The sequence below is a fragment of the Uranotaenia lowii genome, chromosome 3 (assembly GCF_029784155.1).
Source record: "Uranotaenia lowii strain MFRU-FL chromosome 3, ASM2978415v1, whole genome shotgun sequence".
Taxonomy (NCBI): domain Eukaryota; kingdom Metazoa; phylum Arthropoda; class Insecta; order Diptera; family Culicidae; genus Uranotaenia; species Uranotaenia lowii.
The window spans coordinates 218116897-218138435 of NC_073693.1; the positions used below are offsets into that span (position 1 = coordinate 218116897).

Here is a 21539-nt window from a genome sequence, read left to right on the forward strand (position 1 = left end):
TTCATTCAAACGGATCGCCAATTGTGACTTCAGCTTTGTTTGATCTAGATAAACTTAAGTCACAGTAGAGTCCGCTTCGGAGCTTTGGAGCAAATGTGCGATCATCGAATAACACTCTCTTCTGCGATCCTCGGCCACAAGCTAAGCTCCAACGGCATTAGTCTTGTCCAGAAACCACCCCCTTTACCCAATGCTCAACATCTCGCCAATGATAAGTGTCCTTGTCCCTAGCTTTCATTCATAATTATCCATTTAAAACTCATCCTTCCACTCTACTGTTTTACTTCTCCACACACAAACAAACCCAAAACACACAAAAATAACTACAAAACGAGGCTCCCTAGAAGTCTTCGACTGAGCTGAGATCGTAATTTCACCTGCCCCTTGGCACCAACACAGCGACGAACCTGACCTGGCCGGGTTTGGTTGAATGTTGAATGGTCTAACAGGGGACTAGCAGTAGACAGAAGAACAGAGAATAACACATTCCAGGTGTGGGTGTGTAGGCCAGCCAACCAAGTTCCCAGCCAAACGGATTCAGGTGCCCAAGCAACTACCACAAACAGGCACCGGTACGCGGCAGGTATCCGTATCAATCAGTCCGTTCACGTCCAGTAGTAGGTTCTCTCACGACGCGTTTTGTTTAGGCCATAAACAAATTCTCTGCTTCGACTGTGAGTGTTCCACCCAGCAGGCTGGAGCTTCAGTTGAGTTTGAACTTTCGGTGCCTCCGGACGGGGTGTCTCTACGTTACGTTGCGCCGGGAACCATGTTCTGTTAGTTTTTTTGCTGTGTTGTTGTTCCTCCGTTGTGTTTTGTGGTTCTTTTTTTTCTTTCTCTGGTGGCTTCGATCATCTTCCTCCGTTTGAGGGCCAGAGTGTGGAGTTACCTTTGTGTTCCCGCACTTGGTGTGTGTCCAGTTAAGTCCAGTCAGGCCGCTTCCATTCGTAATAGCCCTCCCTCAGGGAAGCCTGTAGCCAGATATGGCCATCAGCTAGTGGTCGGCCGCCCGGATCTTGAGCCTGGGACTGTCTCTGTGGCTAAGTGTTTGTGTGCGGGCTGGATTCAGCAGAGGGGCCATTCGATCAATCGTCGTGTGGTTCTAGGGTGCGTACGACCCAAACGCGGAAAAGTGGAGGAGAATACTCGAAGGGGGTGTTGAATACATATCGGGAACATCATCAACGTGCTGTTGTGTTCTGGTCAACGCAGATTTACGGGAAGAGAGAGCCTACCTGTCTGTCCTCACCCGTCTGCCCTGTCGGAATAGTTGGATGATGATGGTTGGTTGCTGACGAATTGTGTCTGACGTGACGAAGTTTTTTTTTTCGTCGAGCAAGTGTTCTTTCTGTTTGTGTTGATGCAATTCAACCTCCGAAGACGAGGACAATCCTCAACCAACAAGAAAGTTCAGGAGGGAGTTGTAACACAACGTTATTCATTTGATGGTTCTGTGAATACAAATCGGCTCCAAATAATTCGCGGAAAGCTTAATGATATCTGTTAGTTCAAAAGCGCGTGAGAGAAAAAAAAGGAAAGGAAGCGCTAAATAATAAGTGGCTTGTGTGAAATTTAGTTTGAAACGTTATCTGTCCATGTTATCTCTGTGTGATCGAGAGCAAAAGTGCTTGCTGCTACCCGAATGAGGTAGTCGCTGGTTGGTTGTATTATTTGTGTTATTGGTTCGTTCTGTTCTTTTTGGATACTCATTACACTTCGATTTTCGGATATCTACGGAAGCGACCACTCAAAATGAGGACCGATAGCTTTATATTCGCTCCCATCATCGGAGTATTCATACTAGGTAAGTGTAGTTTGCGCCCACACAACATCACACTCGGGGCTGACCTTTGTATCGATTCAAGGGAATCACAGAATAGTGTGATTCAGTTGAAACGCCCACTGTTAAGCTTCAAGTCATAAAACATCAATCTCAGCTAGACGTTTTACAGAAAGGAACTTATTGACAGCTTGTAAATTTCAAAACATATGAAATCAAATTCTATGCTAACACGATGAGCACCTACAACGATTGATATACATACAAACTTAATTAAACCTCTAAAACCCAAAAAAAAAATTCTGAAAATTTACAGAAGTTCAGATTTAAGATTTAAAAAAAAAATTACGAAAACGATAAAATCGTTTTCATACAATAAAAGTTTTCAACATTTTTTCCAAAAATTGCATAACTAAAGGAGCTGAAGAACTTAATTTTCACTACTTTCTCGGTTGTAGTTTTTACACTTGAAGTGTCCTTTTTGTCCTAAATTTTGAAACACTAACTCCTGGCTATATTTTTATGAAGATAATTTTTGTTAATTTTGTTCCACACATAACTGAGATATTCCAACTTATACGAAAAGTAAACTGTACATATTTTTCGATGTAGAGCAAGTTCACTGGTGTTGGGAAAAAGTGGTAGGAATTTTGACACTTTTAGCACATTTTGAAAACATTTTCAAGTTTTTTTACAACACGTTTTGTGTTTTCGCACGCTGTGATGCAAAAATTGCAATATTTCTATCACATACAGCTGAAATAGAAAGAGTGCTGTAAAAAACTACAACGCCCAAGATCTTGAAAACATTCGTTGCTGTAAGCCGTCCTATGTGATATAAACCCAACAATTTTTGAATCACAGGATGCGATAATAGACATGGCATTGTGAAAAAATGTCTTCAAGTGTCAAAATTTCTATCATTTTTTTTCAACACGAGGGAACTTGCTCTTTGGGTCTTTTCTCAAAAAATCAATCCAGAATAAAACTGCCAGTAACTTTTTAGAACGAAAAACACATTAACATTGGATTTCTGAGGCTACCATTTTGAAAAATTTCCGAAATATAGATCTACTTTTGAGATTTTTTTTTGTTTTGATTATAGTCGTTTTAACATCTTTGTGTCTGTTAAAAACTTGGACAGTTAAAAACTTCCCCAATGCAACTGTGTTAGATGTTAACTCTTGGGCTAGAACTCATGAACATCGACACAGCAGGCAAGTGTTATATATACCAACTGAGCTATTCCACAAGCCGTTTGAGATATTTACGCTCCAAGCATAACAGCAAAATTATCTCAGAGATATCTTTGTTGATAAATTTGATTTATATTTCTTGAATGATTTTTAAGGGTATTGCCGCAAGCTTTCTGTAGCTGAAGTTCTTGGAATATCAGTTGAACGTTTAAAACATTCAAAATCGTCACAAGATTATTTATATTCGATTTTCTTTGTTTCGATTATAGTCGTTTTTACATCTTCATGTCATTTGCGACTTACAGTGAATCGCAAAATTGATCGTACACACATGGTTTACCAACTCTTTTCATTTATTTGGTGTTAAAAAATGGTTCAACATTAATGATTTTGATGCACATTAATTGTTTACAGAGTTATCTACTAATCTGAACGTGACGATTTCGAAAAATATGTTTTGCTTATTTAGTAATTCAAGAAGTTAATAAAAATCCCAAATGAGAGATATGCAAAATTGATCGTACACCTTTTACTAAATCTGAAATGTTTGATGTGTAAACAAGACCAATGTTGATAACCGAAGCAACTACTTTGGCAGTGCTTGTTTTTATTTATTTGCTGAATTTCGAAGAGTTGTGATCAAAATAGCAAACAAGCGAAAGGAAACTGGCACTGCGACACGATAGTTTATAGTAAGTATGTGTTTTCGCGGAAAGTAAAGCGCCGATGTGGTCTAGTGGATAGGCTGGCGCGAGTCTGGTATTGGTACGCCAGGCGTACGGGGTTCGATTCCCGGTATCGGCAAGAAAAACTTTTGGGTTCGAATCCCATAAGCGGGCCGACAGGTAAGATGTGTTTCATTATATAACTGACTATATAATTGGAATGTTCAATCAGTTGCCAGCTGGCCAGGTATATACACGGATGCCGGAATACCTGTAAGTAAACTAGCCCACCTGATTGATTCGTTCTTCCAAAATATACCTACATCAACACACGCTATACATTCACCACATAACAGTTTATACGAAGCCATGAGGTCCGGGTATGGTGGCGCGCTGCATTGGAGATTTGTCGAACCTAATAATCTAAGGAATGTATGTGAACCCATACTTTGGCAGAAACTGCGGTGAATCCGTGCACCCATGGTGGATTACCAACATACATATATACAGTTTGTGTTTTCGCGGAAAGTCATTGCGGAAAATAGCAAAAGCTGTCGAGAAAACCCACTCTACAGTGCAGTACATCATCAAAAAGTGGAAATACGAAGGAACCGTGAAAAATATCACTGGAAGAAAGCGAAAATGCATCTTGACTCCTACAGATGAAGTAGTAATTGTGAGAACTTTGAAAAGGAAACCTAAAACAAGTATTCCGTAATTGGCCACTGAAGTCACTGCGACCATCGGAAGACCTATAAGCGCAGATACTGTCCGGAGGGTAGGTCACAGGAGTGGTTTGAGAGGTCGTGTAGCCCGTAAGAAGCCCTTTATCTCAAAGGAAAATTTGAAAAAACGGCTGGAGTTCGCCAAGGCTTATATTAATAAGTCTAAAGAGTTCTGGAACAAAGTTTTATTTACCGATGAAACAAAAATAAACCGGATCAGATGGACGGTAAATGGTGCAGAAAAAATTTGGATCGGAGCTCCAGCCCAATAATTTGGTCCCAACTGTAAAAAACGGTGGCATCAACCAAATGTTGTGGGGTTCAATGTTGGCCTCTGGACCTGGAACCATGGAATTCATTGACTCAACGATGGACAGGATGGGTTATTTGAACAGCCTCAACCGTAAGCTGCAGCCTTCCGTGGATAAATTGGGTCAACCTTGTGATTACTACTTCCAACAAGATAACGACCCTAAACATACCGCTATTGTCGCACGGGAAAGGATCTGAACCCGATAGAACACCTCTGGTGAGAGGTCAAGAATCGCCTGAAAAATAAAAATCCTAGTAACAAAGCAGAACTCAGAACGGCGATTAAGGAGATCTGGGAGAACATTCCATCAAAGATATTATATTATATTATATTCCATCTAGTGTGCCCAAAAACTTCGTTGAATCGATGCCGCGACGCTTGCAAGCAATGCTAGATGCCAAAGGCGGCCATACCAAATACTAATGTCTACGTACGTCTCGGTGGTCTAGTGGTTAGCGTGGTAAGACGGTATTCGCTGGTCCACTGATGGCATGGGTTCGATTCCCATCTCGGTACTGGGTGTTAAATGTTAATCTTAAGTTGTCCACGTCATTTATTCAGTCTGTAAAGCCTAAATCGGCTAAGACGGTGTATGTCTTTTTTAATTTAGTTGTATTTTGATATTTATTACTTTCTATGAATTGATTTTTATTGGAATTTTAAGAAAAAGTAGTACTGTACGATCATTTTTGCCACGTCTGAAACTGTGTTTTTTTGTTGTTGTTTTTTTCAAATATAAAGCGAAAATGTAAATAATTAGTATTTTTATTTTCACAGTTAAAGAGCAAAAAGGAGGTATTTTTTAATCGATTAGAGTTGTTTTTACTTATTTACTTCTAAACCCTGAAAACTCAAAAGGAATAAATAATGGGTGTACGATCAATTGTGCGATTGACTGTATATCAACGATGCAGTTGGCGGACAGTCATTGAAAAACTTATCCGGTACAACTGTGGTCGATGTTTACTCTTGGGCTCGAACTCACGGACATCGGCTCAGGAAGCAACTGACTTGACAACTGAGCTATAATATTTATATTAAAGTCGTCGAAGTAATCAAGAAAATCAGTTACTGTACAGTTTTATGTTTCAAATTTATATTTCTCTTAAATTAATCTAAAACTCATCTTTAAAAAAAATATAACTCAAATTCAGAACAATTTCTCAAGCAGAATTTTATGGCAAAGTAGACTCAACAATACCTCATTTTGACATCAGAGAAATCAGCACTAAAAAGTGCGCGCACTATGCTGGTAATGACGGAATAAGTTTTTTTCAGTTCAGTTTATGTTTTTTATCAAAAAAAAAATTGAATGCCAAATTATGCTACCATAAGAATATCACTTTTTTGCTTTTTCTATCGTTGTTGCCAAAATCGAACGGTTTTTTTTCTCAACTTAGGAATAAATACCTACGAAAAAAAATATTTTTACTATCGTTAAAATAGTTTTCAATCAAATTTCGACCATTTTCAGTATATTTCTTTTTTATCCATTTAGCACCTTTTTTGTTTTGTTCATAACGTTGGCTTTCTTGAAGTTGAGAATACCGGAAAACCCCGGAATTTCAAATCAAAACCGGGAAAATTATTTATCGAGTATTTTTTGCCATATAAAAATCTATCAAATCCGAAACTTTGTAAAACATTTGGGAAGAGCGGGAAAATGTCGGTATATTCATGAGTAAAATGCCGGGAAAAGTCGGGAATCTCATCAATTTGAAAATTCAGACTATGAATTTACCAGAATTTAGGTAAATAGATTAGGGTATCTAGAACTCAGAACTGGTGTGAACAACTGAATAGAAGTTCACAATATTCGGTTAAGGTTTGGTCAAATTTTTTTTTTTATCGTATTACCGTCATCGTATTCTGAATAATCTTTTAGTTTCAAGATTAAGCTAAAAAAAATAAGTCAACTTTTACGCTACACTTACATATAAATATCTTCATTTCTGGTCGAAAACTTGATACACTAGGGTTGCCATCCGTCCCGCAAAAGCGGGACATGTCCCGCTTTTTAAAAAAATGTCCCGCCGTCCCACCTTTTTTAGAACAATTTTGTGGTCTGCCATATGTTCCGCTTTTGCGGGACGGATGCCAACCCAAGTGTATCAGGTTTTTGACCAGAAATGAAGATATTTTGATACAAGTGTAACGTAAATGTTGACTTAAATTTTTTAGTTTAATCTTGAAACTCAAAGATAATTCAAAATACGGTCACGGTTATACGATAAAAAAATCTATTTGGCCTAACCTAACCGAAAATTGTTAACTTCTATTCAATCTTTCATACCAGTTCTGAGTTCTTGATGCCCTAATCTATTTACCTAAATTCTGGTAAATTCATCTAAATTCTTAGTCTAAATTTTTAGTCCAATCTCTAAAATGCTTGTTTTTTTCGATTTTTCAGACTCAACGCTTCTTATAAAATCCCTTCTCGATCATTTTCAATTCCTGTCATTTTTTCCAACCTTCTTTTATTTATCTATGATTTTCAAAACTAGAAATGTTTTTATTTGAGAAAAATGACATTCACCGATAAGACTGTAAAGTTAAATAACACTTTTATGATGTTCTACTGACTTACACTGGAAAAAACTAAATATAGCCTCAATTTAAACTCATTGGTTCAACACAGAAAAACATTCAAATATAATGTTTTGTGTGTTTATCTTTCTCAAAATAAGCAGCACGTTTTGAAAGTTTATAAAAGACAAGATTAAATAACTCGTTTAGTTCTTAGCACTTAAGGTTCCCAGAATATTCTCCAGACATATCCGAAACGAGCGAAACCGAGCATTTTTATCTGAAATCCTTGTAAAATCCGGGTAATGGATTTGAAAATTTTCAACCTAAAACCTGGGCAATATCCGACATATTTGATCAAAATCTCGGGATTGTTCAATAATAAACAAAAATAACAAATTTGAAAATTTTGTTTTCTTCAAAACATACAGCAGATTTTTGGTCGTATTTTAGGCTCCCAAAAACTATTCATGATTATTCAGACAAAACTTGCTCAAAAAGATCACAAAAATAAAAATTTATAATAACTCAATCTAAGTTTTTTTTGTTCAATTTTCGAAATAAAGTCAATAAATCTGGGCAAAATTCAGGATGTTTTATACGAAATCCGGGCAACCGGGCCGGACCGAACTTTTCCTAAATTTTGTGTCAAATATCCGGGCAAGTCCTGATAAAACCGGGCAATCTGGTAAACTTTTCTTAGCATCACCTTAACAATCTGGTTTAGTCAAGCGTCCTTTGAGCACGTTATAGTGAGGTTAATATTTTTCTTTATTAAAAATCTGATGGTGACTCCAGATGTTTCTCCGGAATCCTAAAAAAAATCCTTTCAGTGCAAAGTTAAGAAAAAACAAATTCCGGATAAAAAATAACAGGACTACCGAGCGAAAATAAATTATTTTCAATCAAACAATGAATGAATGGACGAATTAGTTAAATAGAATAAACTTGGTTGGGAGTTGATCAAAAATGGCTGTTGAGAAATTTAAAACTTGTGTGCTCGCAGTTTAAAAAAACGGAAGTTTCTTTATAAATTGAATTTTCAAAACAAATTGGATTATCAACATTTCATTACTTTCTATGAACTATTTTAGCTAAAGGAAATTATGCTATCCTTACATATGTATAGCAATGGTCTTAAAAATAAGGTTTTGAATAGTTTCAAAAATGTCCCGCTTTTTCGATGATGTCCTTCGGCTTTTTTTTCGTAAAATATCCCGCTTTTTTCTGAAAGTATCTAGTAAGTCTATGATAAACATATTTATTTGCACATATTGAAACAGGGAAAACCATAAAATCTCAATTGGGAAAACAGGGAAAAAAACGGGAGTTTGAAAATGGAAACCTGCTGGCCACCCTGTATTTGTCATTTTACATTAATTTTTGTCATTTTCAGTCTATGTATGTGTTTATTTTTTTTATTTTTTTATGAAATTTTCATTATTTCTGTGTTTTTGAGTTCTTTATATATATTTTTTTAAATGTTTGGTTTTGTTGTTGTATTCGATCACCATTTAAGAACGTAAAAAGTACCTATTTATGGTGTTTGTCTAAATTATATTGATCCTGTTATAGCGCAAACTATAAGGTAATGTCGTTCCAAAACTCCGTTCATGTGCCAAAATCGGATGTTGCCAAACCCGAATGTTGCCAAAAATGAACGAAGTCTGTATTGATACTTTAATGAAATCTAATTTTGCCATCGGTAGAATTGTGATGCTCATTTATGCTATCATTTTGGCATTGATAGCACGGTTTGTTATCGATTTGGGCACCAAAGTCTGCTCGGGTTATTTAGTTTAGTAGCCGAATCACCATGTGGTCAAAACTGCAAGTCTGATGTGCAATCTTAAGAAGAATATTACAGTTACATACATAAGTATGTGGCTGAATTCTGAGCTCTGGTATTATATTTTAATTAATTAAGATTTTGATCCTTAATTTTGAAAAGTTAATCTTAATTAATTGAAGGGAAAAGTTTTATTTATACATTTTCGTAGGTGATGGAAAGAATTATAGAAACGAATTTTTCGAAAAAAAATATTCATGATATTTCGTTAAGTTCTTTCGTTCTTTGATACCTCATGTTTCTCTAATTCTTTCCATCACCTACGAAAATGTGATTATTTTCATGTACAAAGAAGTACCAAGCGATTTCATAGCGTCAGTATTGATTTTATTTATAATTGACTAGCTGATCCCGTACGAACTTCGTTTCGTAAGCAAATATATAAATGTTAAAAATAAGATTATGTTTTCAAACAACGTCTAATATTCCTTACACTGAATAAAAAATGCCTTTGCAGTAAGAGTATTCTTAATAAAAAGTTGGAAAACCACCACATTAACAGCGTATCTGTTACTTTCCAAAACCCGTTCTTCAATTCATACGTTTACTCGCATAATTTCAACAAAAATATTGCGAAAACGGTTGCTGGTTCATGAGAATGACGCTTTTTCATTGCATGACTATCCGAAATTAAATACCCACAATTTCCAATAAATAACTGTTGTTCATCGATCATAAGAATTAACTTTTAACTCATAATTCCACAATACGGATCGATTCGTATTACCTCAAAAAATCTCTTGTGCTAATTTTTCCATTCATTTGATTGGCCGTCTCTTAAAAATCTAGTGTGTAGTAGGTTCGTGAGGAACAAAGAGATGAAATATGATGAAAAGTTTTTCAAATTAAAATTACCCTTCCGCTTATTTCCAACATCATTCATCTTATTCAAATCTTCTATCCGTCTATAATCTTTCAATTCTTAAATTTTCTTTCTAAAACAATATAACATTTCACCAATATAGCCAATAAAATAATTTCATAAAATAAATTTACGGTGAATAACTCTTCATTTCTTGTGTGAATTTTTTAATCCCAACCCGATGCATAACGACGTCAATATCTAAAAACCATAAACTGTTAATATGGATGACCCCTTACACCAAATTGGATATCTGATAGTTTTCATATAAATCTAACGAATAATAACGTCAAAATCGCAAAAGTGATTAGGTAATATGGACGACCCCTTTGGCCGACGCATTATACAAAATTTATACCTAAAATTTGCTGCCCGTCTTCTAAAACCCACATGTATGAATTTTAGATTACCTACATTTTATAAGGCTTATATTGAACTGAGAATTACAATTTGGTTATCGAAATAAAAAAAAATCTTATCGCTAAATTTGATGAACTTCTTATAGTGCATTATCTAGGTTTCTAATAAAACGATGCAAATGCTTTTCCAGAAAACTTCATAATATAATGTCAACTACCGTAAGACGAAATTATCTTAAATCAATACAAATAAAAAACGAAAAAATGACCATCACACGATAAACAAAATCCGTCCTATGAAAACAGTATTGAACATATCTGCCAGGGGATCTCCTGTCGCAACAACACATAAACCCACACCGGTCTTGGAAGATTTTTTTTTTGATATTTCCAACATAAATTTGATCTGGTTTATTTTCTGAACTGTGATGAAAAAATTTCCCTGACGGAATTCTTGCGGCAATGTCCATCACTGGGTTGGATTAAAAAAAAAATGTTTATAACACTGCACAGTGAAGCAGAACATCAAAATAGCTGTACTAAATTAATAGCGCCCAGGGATGAAGATATAGACATTCGATGTCTTCAGCAAAAATGTTCAGTTTTACATGGAGCAGATTGTGGTATAAACAATTTTGTCGAGGGGTCCACTGATAGCGAGATAGAAATTCCAACTTGTTTGTTATTCAAATTAGGGCTTTGATGTCTTCGACATAGTTCTTTATCTGATCAAAGTACATAAATTTGTCGAATATGTCAAAGTCACATCCCCCTCAGAAGTTACAGTCGAAAAAAAAAATTTTTTCGACTCTGACACGTTGTATTTTGGATAAAATGGTTCGCTGTCTTAGAAACAAAGTTGTAACAAGCCAAGATCTAAAATTGTCTCATACATTTTGATGGTTTGAAAAGTTGCTGAAGCTCTATAGAAAGCATTAAGTATAATTTATTGGCAATTTTCCAAGGCTCCTCCATGAAAAAGTGCACATTTTCGCAACACCACCTTTATTGTGATTATTTTTGCTGGTAAGTGAAACCATTTCCATTTAAAATTAGCGGGGAAACAATTTTGTTTCGCAGACAGCCAATCATTTTATTCAATCTACAACGTGTCAGATTCAAAAAACAGTTTTTAAGGTATTTTGTATACAATATAATTGACTGTTACTCCTGAGGGCGATGTAATAGGACTTTGACGTATTCGACAAATTTATGTATTTTGATATGTCGAAGACATCAAAGCCCTAATTGGATTAGCATTTTTATCTCGCTATCGGTGAACCCCTCGTAAAAAAATTATACCAAAATATGCTCCATGTAAAACTGAACAATTTTGCTGAAATATCTCTTCATCCCTTGGCGCTATTAATTTCGTACAGCTAGATTCTTGTTCTGCTGCACTGATGAAAATAATAGGTCTGAAGTGATCCATCCGATATATGATCGACCAGAACCATATTATGAAAATCGTATCGAAATCCTTAATTCTTGATAAGTATTATGGAAAAAATCAATAATTAGAGGGAACATAATACTACTGTATAAGATAGAGTAGCAATAACATTGATAAAGTTTTGTTCCAATGCAATGCTTCTCTTCCATAAAATTTGCCATCGGTAGAAAGGCTCAATTCGAATTCTTGTGGTCCATAGGCAAGATTTTTCTGTCACCGGTAGGTGATCCATAAATCACAACCGTTAGAAAATGTTCCGCTGTATGCAGACGCAACGATTGATACTTAGGAACAGGGCCACCTACGTAGGCAAACATAACAACGTAAGGCCAAATTGGCGAAAGGACTTTTCTACGGTACAAACGACTTACCCTGGTTATGCTATGGTGGTTGAGTTTGTTTAAGCACTAATCCCTCTGTTGAGCCATCAACCAACCACTACGATGACATACAGACTGGTTGTTAGTCTAAAACTAGTGGGTCTCGAATCGTGAAGTGAGTCATAGCAAGGCTAGGAATTTCACCTCGCTCACAAGACGGCTGAGCCGTCGAGCTAAGATTCCGTCGAATGGCGGTTAAGGTTTTTCTGAGTTGCATTTCGTTTGTTTTCTGTTGACGGACTGAGCCGGTTCAAGGATTGCGTTCGGTTGATTCAGCGCTTTTCTAGAGCTAGGAATGATCACAAAAGTCGGGCGTAAAGCGTAGACGTTTTGGGACTGAAGTTTTTTTTTAATGAGTATAATTGACTGTACTTCCGAATTGAACTTTGGTATCGAATGTCACGACTCTTAAAATTGAACCTATTATACTCTTGGTTACAGTAATATTGAATTAACAATTTATAGAAAAGAAATGTGTGAAATCTAATGTCTGCATTCTAATCTACATCTAGTCGTCGCTCCCGTTATCTGTTGTGAAAATCTCTCTTGTTTCCATTTTATTGTAATTCCAAGCACCTATTTTCTGCACTTGTAAATCTTACGACGAGCAATGATTTAGCATAAATCAAACCACTCAAGTCACATTATACACCCGTCAGTTGAACAGAAAAAAACGTCGTAACAAAAAAGACAGTCGTCGCAAAACCGTTCCTCGACGAAGAACCATCAACAAGTGACTTGCGCAAAAAAACGCCTCACTTGTTCCGATGCGTTTGCGTACGCAAGAGAGCACCACTGTACGTGAGTGGGACATCCCCATCAATTTATGCTTGCTTCTACGCTAAAAGCTTACGGTTGAACGATTTTAGTCACCCTCTACTGGCGGATACCTACGATGACTTACATTACAACGGATCATTTGGCGGATTCGCGCGCCGGCCGCTCGGATTAAATCATCAGCATTGTCAAGCGAGGAACCTAACTACTAAATTGGATGGGATGTCTATATCACTCGGGGTGGAAGCAGATTAAAAAAAAAACAAAATAAAACCGCTTCAGTAAAGTGAAATTGAACCTCCGGAAAACTGGACCGATTGAAATCAGTCAGAAGTATATCGACACATAAATACCTTGCAGCGAAATGGACTCGTGTGCCATCGTCTATCGAATGACGGAAAAGAACCTGATCTTTGCCCGTTGGCAAATGAAAACGATTGTGCTCGATCGTTTTGTAGTGATGGCCGGTTAATTGAATTGTCTTCAGCTTTCAATCTAAAATGGAACACAATCTGAAAGTTTTTTTTTGCTTTGCTTGAAGGGAATATTCCTCTTCCTGGTAGAGTGACTTACTCGGCGTTTCCCAAAGTTTTGATCCAAACCATGAAACGGGGGGCTCAATAGCCCTGATTATTTAATCTCCTGACTAAATCCAGGCATTTGATTTAAAAATTTTCAACTCAACTTTGGTCAAAACCCAAGAATTATTAAACAAAAATCAAGAAGAAAAACACTTGAAACAAGTGTTTCCATCGGAACACATCAGTAGATTTTAAATCATATTGTTTAATTTCTATAAAATTGTTGTTGATTATTTTGATGAAACTTGTTCTGAATATTCCCATGCGAAAAGTGGCTCATACCAGATGAATAACTTTGCGCACCCATGGTTAATTTAAAAGAGGATGTAGTCGTGTTACCGTCAGGTTTACAAAACTATCTTTGGATTTAGTGTTAAACCTTAGTTTTCCGGATATGACGTTTAACTGTTTCGAGTAAAATCAATAATAAAAAAACATGCAAGACCAACAATAACTGGTTTGATCCTGATTTCCCCTTTATTATAATTTTGTTCCAGATTTTGGTTGAAAGTTCTATTTTTATATGCATATCTAAGTTTGCCAGAATCCGGGAAATTTTATTCAAAAACCTGGCAAATTCCGGGCATTTGAATGTTCAAATCCGGGCTAATACTTGAAATATTTTTTTCATCGAAATCATAATCATTTCAAATCGTATTTTAGGCTTCCAAAACATCAGTCATGATTTTCATAGGTCCAGAAATAAATTTTAAAATTGGATCCGCTGTAAGAACAAGAGGAAAGGACCAAATGGAATATAACATATTTTTAAAGACTAATTTTACTTTTTTTACTTTTAACTGTTTTCAAAGCATCAGCATAGATAACAAGATTTTATTTATCATTAACCGTAAATGAATAGAATAACTGTTGTTTTAAAACAAATAAAAACAAAAATCAAATTAATCATTGTTAAAACGTTTGTATATATTTGAATCAATCTAATACAAAATATAATAAAGAGGTTACCAGGAAATACGGGAAAAATTCAACATAACAGGAACTTTTTACGAAATTTTGATCAACGATGCGGAGAAAGAAAAAAATCTGATAAAATGTGTAAAAGAGGCAACATTGTTTGAACTAATTTAGTTTGTAAGTACATTTTTATAAATCAATTTTAATTACACGAATATCCCAGGAGTGGTAAATAGAGTGTCCGTCCCGGGAATTCCCGGGAATTTGAAAAATTCGGGAATTCCCGATTTCCGGGAATCATAGTTTTATTCCCGGGAATTCTCGACATGTATGAAATTATATATCTGGAAAAGCCTGATACCTATGGAACCATTCTTATTGTTCTTTTTGAAAATGTAGTTATACAAAACTCATTGAGAATATGTCGATTCATGTGGCAGTAGACATTTTGCAGCCATTTGGTGCAATTTTTTTATTCCAATAGATAAGTTTCAAAAGATTATATGTATTTCCACACCGTTGTCATTGAACGAAAACCCACAACACTTCGAAAAATATATGAAAATCGCGCAACAGGTAGGCAGATTGTGTTTTCTCGAAAGTAACATTCAATACACTTGTTTGCACCTGGCTTTGAAAGCCAGGTTATTTTAAAACTTAAAAATGAAGAAGACTTCGTTTTTTTTTTCATATGAAGGGCAAATATGAAAAGTGTTCAGAAAAAACGAAAACAGTTGGATTAATCAAACAAATAAAAAGATTTTTTTTATTAACTCCTAATTGCATGAATTAATTTATTTGACTTTATAGTTTGTTTGATTGTTTTTAATAGTGCATTTTGAACAAATTATGGGCTTGTATGCAAAAAAGATTCGATAAGCTATAGTTTAATCAAAGTGCACATATTTTACATGTTTTTGAATATTTCCCGGGAAACAGGTCACCAAATTTCCCGATTCCCGGGAACAGGAAAATGGCCGGGAAATGGACACTCTAGTGGTAAAGTGTCTTTAATAAACTTAATAATAATAATAATACAAAATATAGAGCTGTAGCAAACAAGAAAATCAAAGTTTACCATTTACAAAAAAGGAGTTTTTAGACAGCCTTTTGTTTTGTTATCAAACAACGTGACCCTCATTAAATTTGATCAAATTGATCAGGTGAAAATTTCAAAAATCGTATTAGTATCAATCAACCATTTCTAAAAAAACTTACAGTTTGACGCATTACAACATAAAAATATTGAAAAAAGCTCCTCAATCCTTTTCATTAATTCATTTAATGTTAATGTAATATAATGTATCTGAATATAGATACCTCATTAGTAGTCCAGATTTCCCGCTTTGAAATACGGTTTTAACCGGCTTGACTAGATTTTCAACAAAAAAAATCGGAATATAGAAAAATCGGATATCGAGGAATTTCCAGGATTATTCACAATTTTTACGAAATTCACAATTTTCAACTTGTTTTACCGAAATAAATTCGCATGCAATTTTGAAATTGTGAGATAAGATTTGAACGCCCGCATATTACCCGGTTTTAAGTTTAAAATTTGGAAACTCAATTCCCGACCGGGATACGCAAAGAAAAAAATGCATAACGGGTTAATAAGTGAGTAGATACATGAAATTCAAATACAAAATTCCAAAACTGAATTCCAAACAAGAACTGAGAATTACAAATTAAAAATTGTCAGCTTTTCATATGCGAAATAGCATTGAGAATAAATAATAATTTCAACTCTGAAAATCTATTTGAAAGTTTAATCACAGACTAAATACTTGTAATCAATAACTACGGCCCGAAGCAAGTTTTTTTTTTTTCAAAATTAAATTGAATGTTTTTGAAAAGAGTTATCCTTTGAGTCTTTTAACACTTTTAAAATTTCGAAAACGATTCCTACAGCTAATTTTTACCAAAAGCACTTAAATTTTAAACGAAGTTTTAGCCACGAACATATTTTTTTTCTCATGTTTGATTAATAGTTGATCACCGTTGATTTATTTTTATTATTTTTTTGTTTTGAAACTAAAAAAGTATCCTTGAACTGATTTTGCTAGCTGAATTGTACTATTTGTCACGAATTTTCTATGAAGGTTACAAAATCACATTATCACAGATTTAAACTGGTCAGATTTTTCCCAGAAATCTAAGCTTTAGTAAGCATTGATAAATAATCTACAATGTATTGAAATTCATTCTTCATTAAATTGGACATACAATACTGAAGAATCACATGTGACGTGACATAAAATAAGATTTTTGAATTTTTAGATGCATGAAATTCTGAACACGTTCGCTTGATATCATGAATTTTGAAAATTCTTACACTTTTCAGAAGCATAATTTCTGAAGATAAAGTTAATAGTCTAAAATTTTTTCTATGAACACAGAAAATTTTTTTGACTATTACGTGTCACTGAAAACTGCAACCTTTAAAATAAATTAACCTGTGATTAACAAAACCTGTAATTTTAAATTGTTTTCCTTGAAAGTTAACGAATATTCATTTATTATTACAGCAAAAGTCCTGTAAAAAAGTTGTACACTAAAAATTAAATGTCACGTTATCATGTTTTCGACCTGTAAAATTACGGTAAATGTCCTGCTCCTTTTTGTTACAGGACATTTGCGTAATTTTGCAGGAAATAATTTTTGCTGTGTAGGACTAATCTACATTTGGTTCATCGATCTAGTTCACTTTCGCTGTACGTTACAAAGTTGGCTACACGAGTCCTCAAGTGGACTTCAACTTTGCGTATTCTGGGGACCTTTTTATGGTAAAAAAGCGTGTTGTGCAGCATGTTGTGCAGCATGTTGTGGATCCGTACGACACTCTGAAGTTCTCTGAGTGCGGCTATCAGTAGGATAGACTCTGTAGGTTCTTGGAACAGGTTTAACGTAGAGACAGGTTTGTTTTTTATAAACTGCTTTGAGGCCTGTATGTTGTTTTTCCTAGCAGCTCTCCAAATGGAGACCATTTATTGCAATTTCGGTTGCACAAATGCATGGTACCAATTTATAAGGTTTTTGGTTGGAATAAACCTGGATATCTTCCACATTATACTGTGTCGTCGAAGGTCAGCCCAAGACACTTAAAACCTTTGACTTTCTCAATCACTGTTCGACCAACTTTTAGTTAATTTGGACGGTAAAGTTGCCGGTTAGTTGATTTGAAAATGACATATTTGGTCTTTTCAATGTTTAACGACAAAAGGTTTGCATCGAAGTTACTTTGAAGTGTATCCAGATCATTCGACATTTCAGATATTACGCTTACGCCAGAGTGTTCATTTGACAACGAGATACCTCGTTGCAGCAAAAAGTCTTTGTTGTGCCATATACGAAGTTTTTTTTCCAAGTCGTTTACGTACAAGATGAACAGCTGGGGCCCCAAAATGCTTCCTTGAGGATCTCCAACAGGCAAGTGTCCTAAATCGCTTGTCGTTTGGTTAATTTGTACAAACTGTTTCCTATCTGCAAGATAGCTGGCAAATAGGGAATTCGCTGCACCCGCTCCACTTTTTTCAGCAGTATTGTGTGATCTATCGTGTCGAAGGCCTTTTTTAAACCCAGGAACAAAACTCCCATGAATTTACGGTTGTCAATTGCGCCGTGAATATCGTCTCGTAGTTCGGTAGCAGCTGGAAGAGTACTTGAACCTTCTCGGAAGCCGTATTGATAATTGTATGAGAGATTGTAATGAGGAACTGCAAACCCGAGTTTCTAAAAATTGTTCGAAGATTTCACTGAAGATCGATATGAGGCGGTAGTTACTATAGATCATTTTATTTCCTGCTTTGTAGATTAGAACGATGCGTGCGATTTCTTTCTTTCCAATTCTAGTGGTGTAATTACATCAGCGCAGCGATACTTTACAAAAATATAATAAATATAAAACTAAAAGTAAATCCAGAAAATTTACGCGGACGAATGCGTTTTTGTCTGTAGGGGAGAGGCAGGCTATATGCGCATATTAAGGAAAACACTCATTTTCTCCCATATTCCGATAGCTAGGTGTCTGAAAACTATATGCACATGAGCGGACATCTGTTTTCTATACGTAAGAACAATTTTTCTGTTAAAATCTCTTACAGTTTTTGTGAAAATAATTTTATAATGAAAGAAGTCAAAATAGCCGATTTCCGAAACCGGCGGGCTAAATGCGCATATTTATGTTTTAAGCTATATTTCATTTACACTTGCAATATTTTTAATTTATTCAATTGAAAATGGTAGAAACGGATGTTAAGCATACGTCAAGGCTGAAATTTTGGTGAAATTTTTTACATCACTAGTTCTTTTGCATGAAACATAGTTAAGTATGCCATATGGCCATATTTCATGGTAATATTTTGCTCATTTTGTATTTTTATCGGATCAGTATGAAGTTCTTCTTTTTTCGCTGTAAGATCGTGATTTGAGCGTAGATTTAATGTTAAAATGATAGAAAGTAAAAAATTTATAACCTGTCTCTTATTCCAATATCTTATCATCTACAACTTGGCCAAAAGCTTCAACTTGTTGAATTTCCGATTTCCAGATGAATAAGAAAGAAAAACCATTATAATTTTTGTTCACAGAATCTGTACGCACAATAATTAAAGTTCTATGTATTATAACAAAACTGACAAAAATCTTGTTTGAATTTTTAAATTTTTTCGACTTTATATAACAATTTAATTTTTTCATGCCATGTGTTAAAATGGAGGATGATCGATGATCGGAGAAAGGCGAAAGTCGGAATTGAGCAGGCATGTACCGGGTCAGTCAAAGCAGCCGCCCGCTTACGATATGCGGAGCTGGAAAAGGCAGCTAAACGAGCTTGTAGACGAGACAAGAGAGCCTGGACAAACTCCCTAGCCCAGTGGTCGGCAACCTTTTTAGTCGGAAGAGCCAAAACCCTCAAATTTTCAAAATTTCAGAGTTTGAAAGAGCCACATCAAAGATTTATTGTATGGTTAACTGGACATGGATACATGGATTTTCTCCTGAATCGTAATCTCTTCTTATATGTTTTGATTGTAAAGAAATGAAAGTTTTAAATCCACATTAAACTTAAATGAATTCTTTGCATGATGTTAAAGTGAAAGATTTGAACATATTTCTGAAAGCAGATTATTTATTATTTCTTTAGCAAAGAAAAGCTTTTAAAATAACAAAGTAATAAGAAATAAATATTCTTTAAATTATCGTGCTTTTTTTAAGTAATCCCCAGATAAAGCTAATCCTTTCCGAAATCCAGAAGTATGAAGTCAAATTCAATTAAATTTAATGGAGTCGAAAATTTAAATCTTCAATGAATTTTCAAAATTCATGGTAACAAGCGAACGTGTCTTCAGAATTTTATGCATAAGGAAAATTCAAAAATCTCATTTTTATGTCACATGTGTTTCTTCAGTATTGTGCGTCCAATTGAATGAAAAATGAAATTCAATATATTGTATATCATTCATTAATGCTAGCTAAAACTGCTGCTGCTTGACCAATATAAATCTGTAATAATATGATTTTGTAGCCTTCATAGAAAATTCTCGACAAATTATATAGAAACAGTATATTTTAACTGGCAAAACCTGTTCGTGGACACTTTTAAAGTTTCAAAACAAAAATGAATAAAAAAAAATCAACTGTGAGAAACTCTTAATCGAAAAGGAAAAAAAAATTATGCCCGTTACTGAAACTTCGTTCAAAATCGGTGCGCTTTTGGTAAATGGCTGCACGCATCACACTAGAAATTTTAAATGTGATCAAAGACTCAAAGATTAACATTTTTTTTTCATTACAGTTACAGTAGTTTTGAAATTTTGTATTTGAATTTCATGTATCTTTTCATTTTTTCCAACCCGTTATTTATTGAGTAGGCTCCCAAAATTTTTCTGAACTATCCAAGCCAGCAAATCCGGGCATTTTGTTTTTAAATTTTAAACTCAAAACCGGGTAATTAACCGTTAATAACGGGCAAATCCAGCCAAAATCTAGATATTTTCCATAACAAGGCAAGAGAAAAGCTGAATAATAAATACACGAAAAATGATTTTTTCCAAGGCACATTAGCGAAAAATTGCATTCGAATTTATTTCGCTAAAACAAGTTGAAAATTCGGAATTTTGTAAAAATTGTGAATAATCTTGAAAATAAACCGGGTCTTTTTCCTCGATATCCAGGCAACTCGAACGGAGCTGGCATTTTCTCATTTTTTTGTAAACCGGGCAATCTGAAATTCTAATGAGGTATTCAATAATTCAATACATAAAAATTTGAATATTCAGGTACATTAAAATTATCGTTTTCAATTAAAATAAATATGATAGGATTGAGGGGGGTTTTAAAGTACTTTTTTTTATGTTTTTTACGAGGTTAACAAGATTTCGGAAATTTCAACTGATTTATTTTCATAGAGGGCAAAAAAGTGATTGCGGGTGCTGAAAATGAAAAATTTTATGAGGGTTACGATGTTTTATAACAAAACAGAGGCTGTCTAAGAACTACTTTTTTTTTGAAAATGATAAACTTTGAAGTTCCTGTATTTGTGTTCGATTGATTGATTGTATTTTTATGTATATTTTAACATAAGTTTTGGAAATAAATAATTTGATTTAGGTTTTGCTGTTTTAAAACAACAGTTATTCTTTGCATTTACAGTTAATGATAAAATAAATCTTGATCTCTATGCTGATGCTTCCATAACACTAAGAAACTAAAAATTGTAAAATTATGCTTCAAAAATAATGCTATTTTGCCATTTTGTCCTTCCGCTTGTTCCTACATCGAATGCAATTTTATAATTCTCTCCTGAACCTGTGAAAATCCGTCTGATATGTTGCAAAACTTAATTATTGCCTTAGCACGATTTTATAAGTATTTGATTCAAAAATATAATATTAGCGCAGTGAACGAAAGAGCCGCAGCTTTATATCAAAAGAGCCGCATGCGGCTCGCGAGCCGCAGGTTGCCGACCTATGCCCTAGCCGATGAGGGAGAAAGAGCCGCCGCCATTGGAGATATCCGATTATTATATGATATTTCTCGCCGCCTTAGTGGTGCAAGGACTAATGCAAGAATGCCGCTGAAAAACCGAGCAGGTCAGCTGCTGACAGATCGAACAGATCAGCTCAAGCGTTGGACTGAACATTTTGATCAACTTTT

At 34.8% G+C, this 21539-nt stretch overlaps 1 protein-coding gene across 5 annotated transcripts in view; it reads left to right on the plus strand.

Moving 5' to 3' along the window:
• The first annotated feature begins 696 nt into the window (after window positions 1-696).
• The window catches only part of LOC129750905 (protein crumbs), a 192728-nt gene continuing 171885 nt past the window's right edge, over window positions 697-21539 (plus strand). For all 5 annotated transcript variants that reach the window (XM_055746076.1, XM_055746077.1, XM_055746079.1 and 2 more), the window contains exon 1: window positions 697-1804. In XM_055746076.1, the coding sequence (XP_055602051.1) occupies window positions 1753-1804 (52 nt within the window). In that variant the 5' untranslated portion in view covers window positions 697-1752. The remainder of the gene's footprint in view (window positions 1805-21539) is intronic.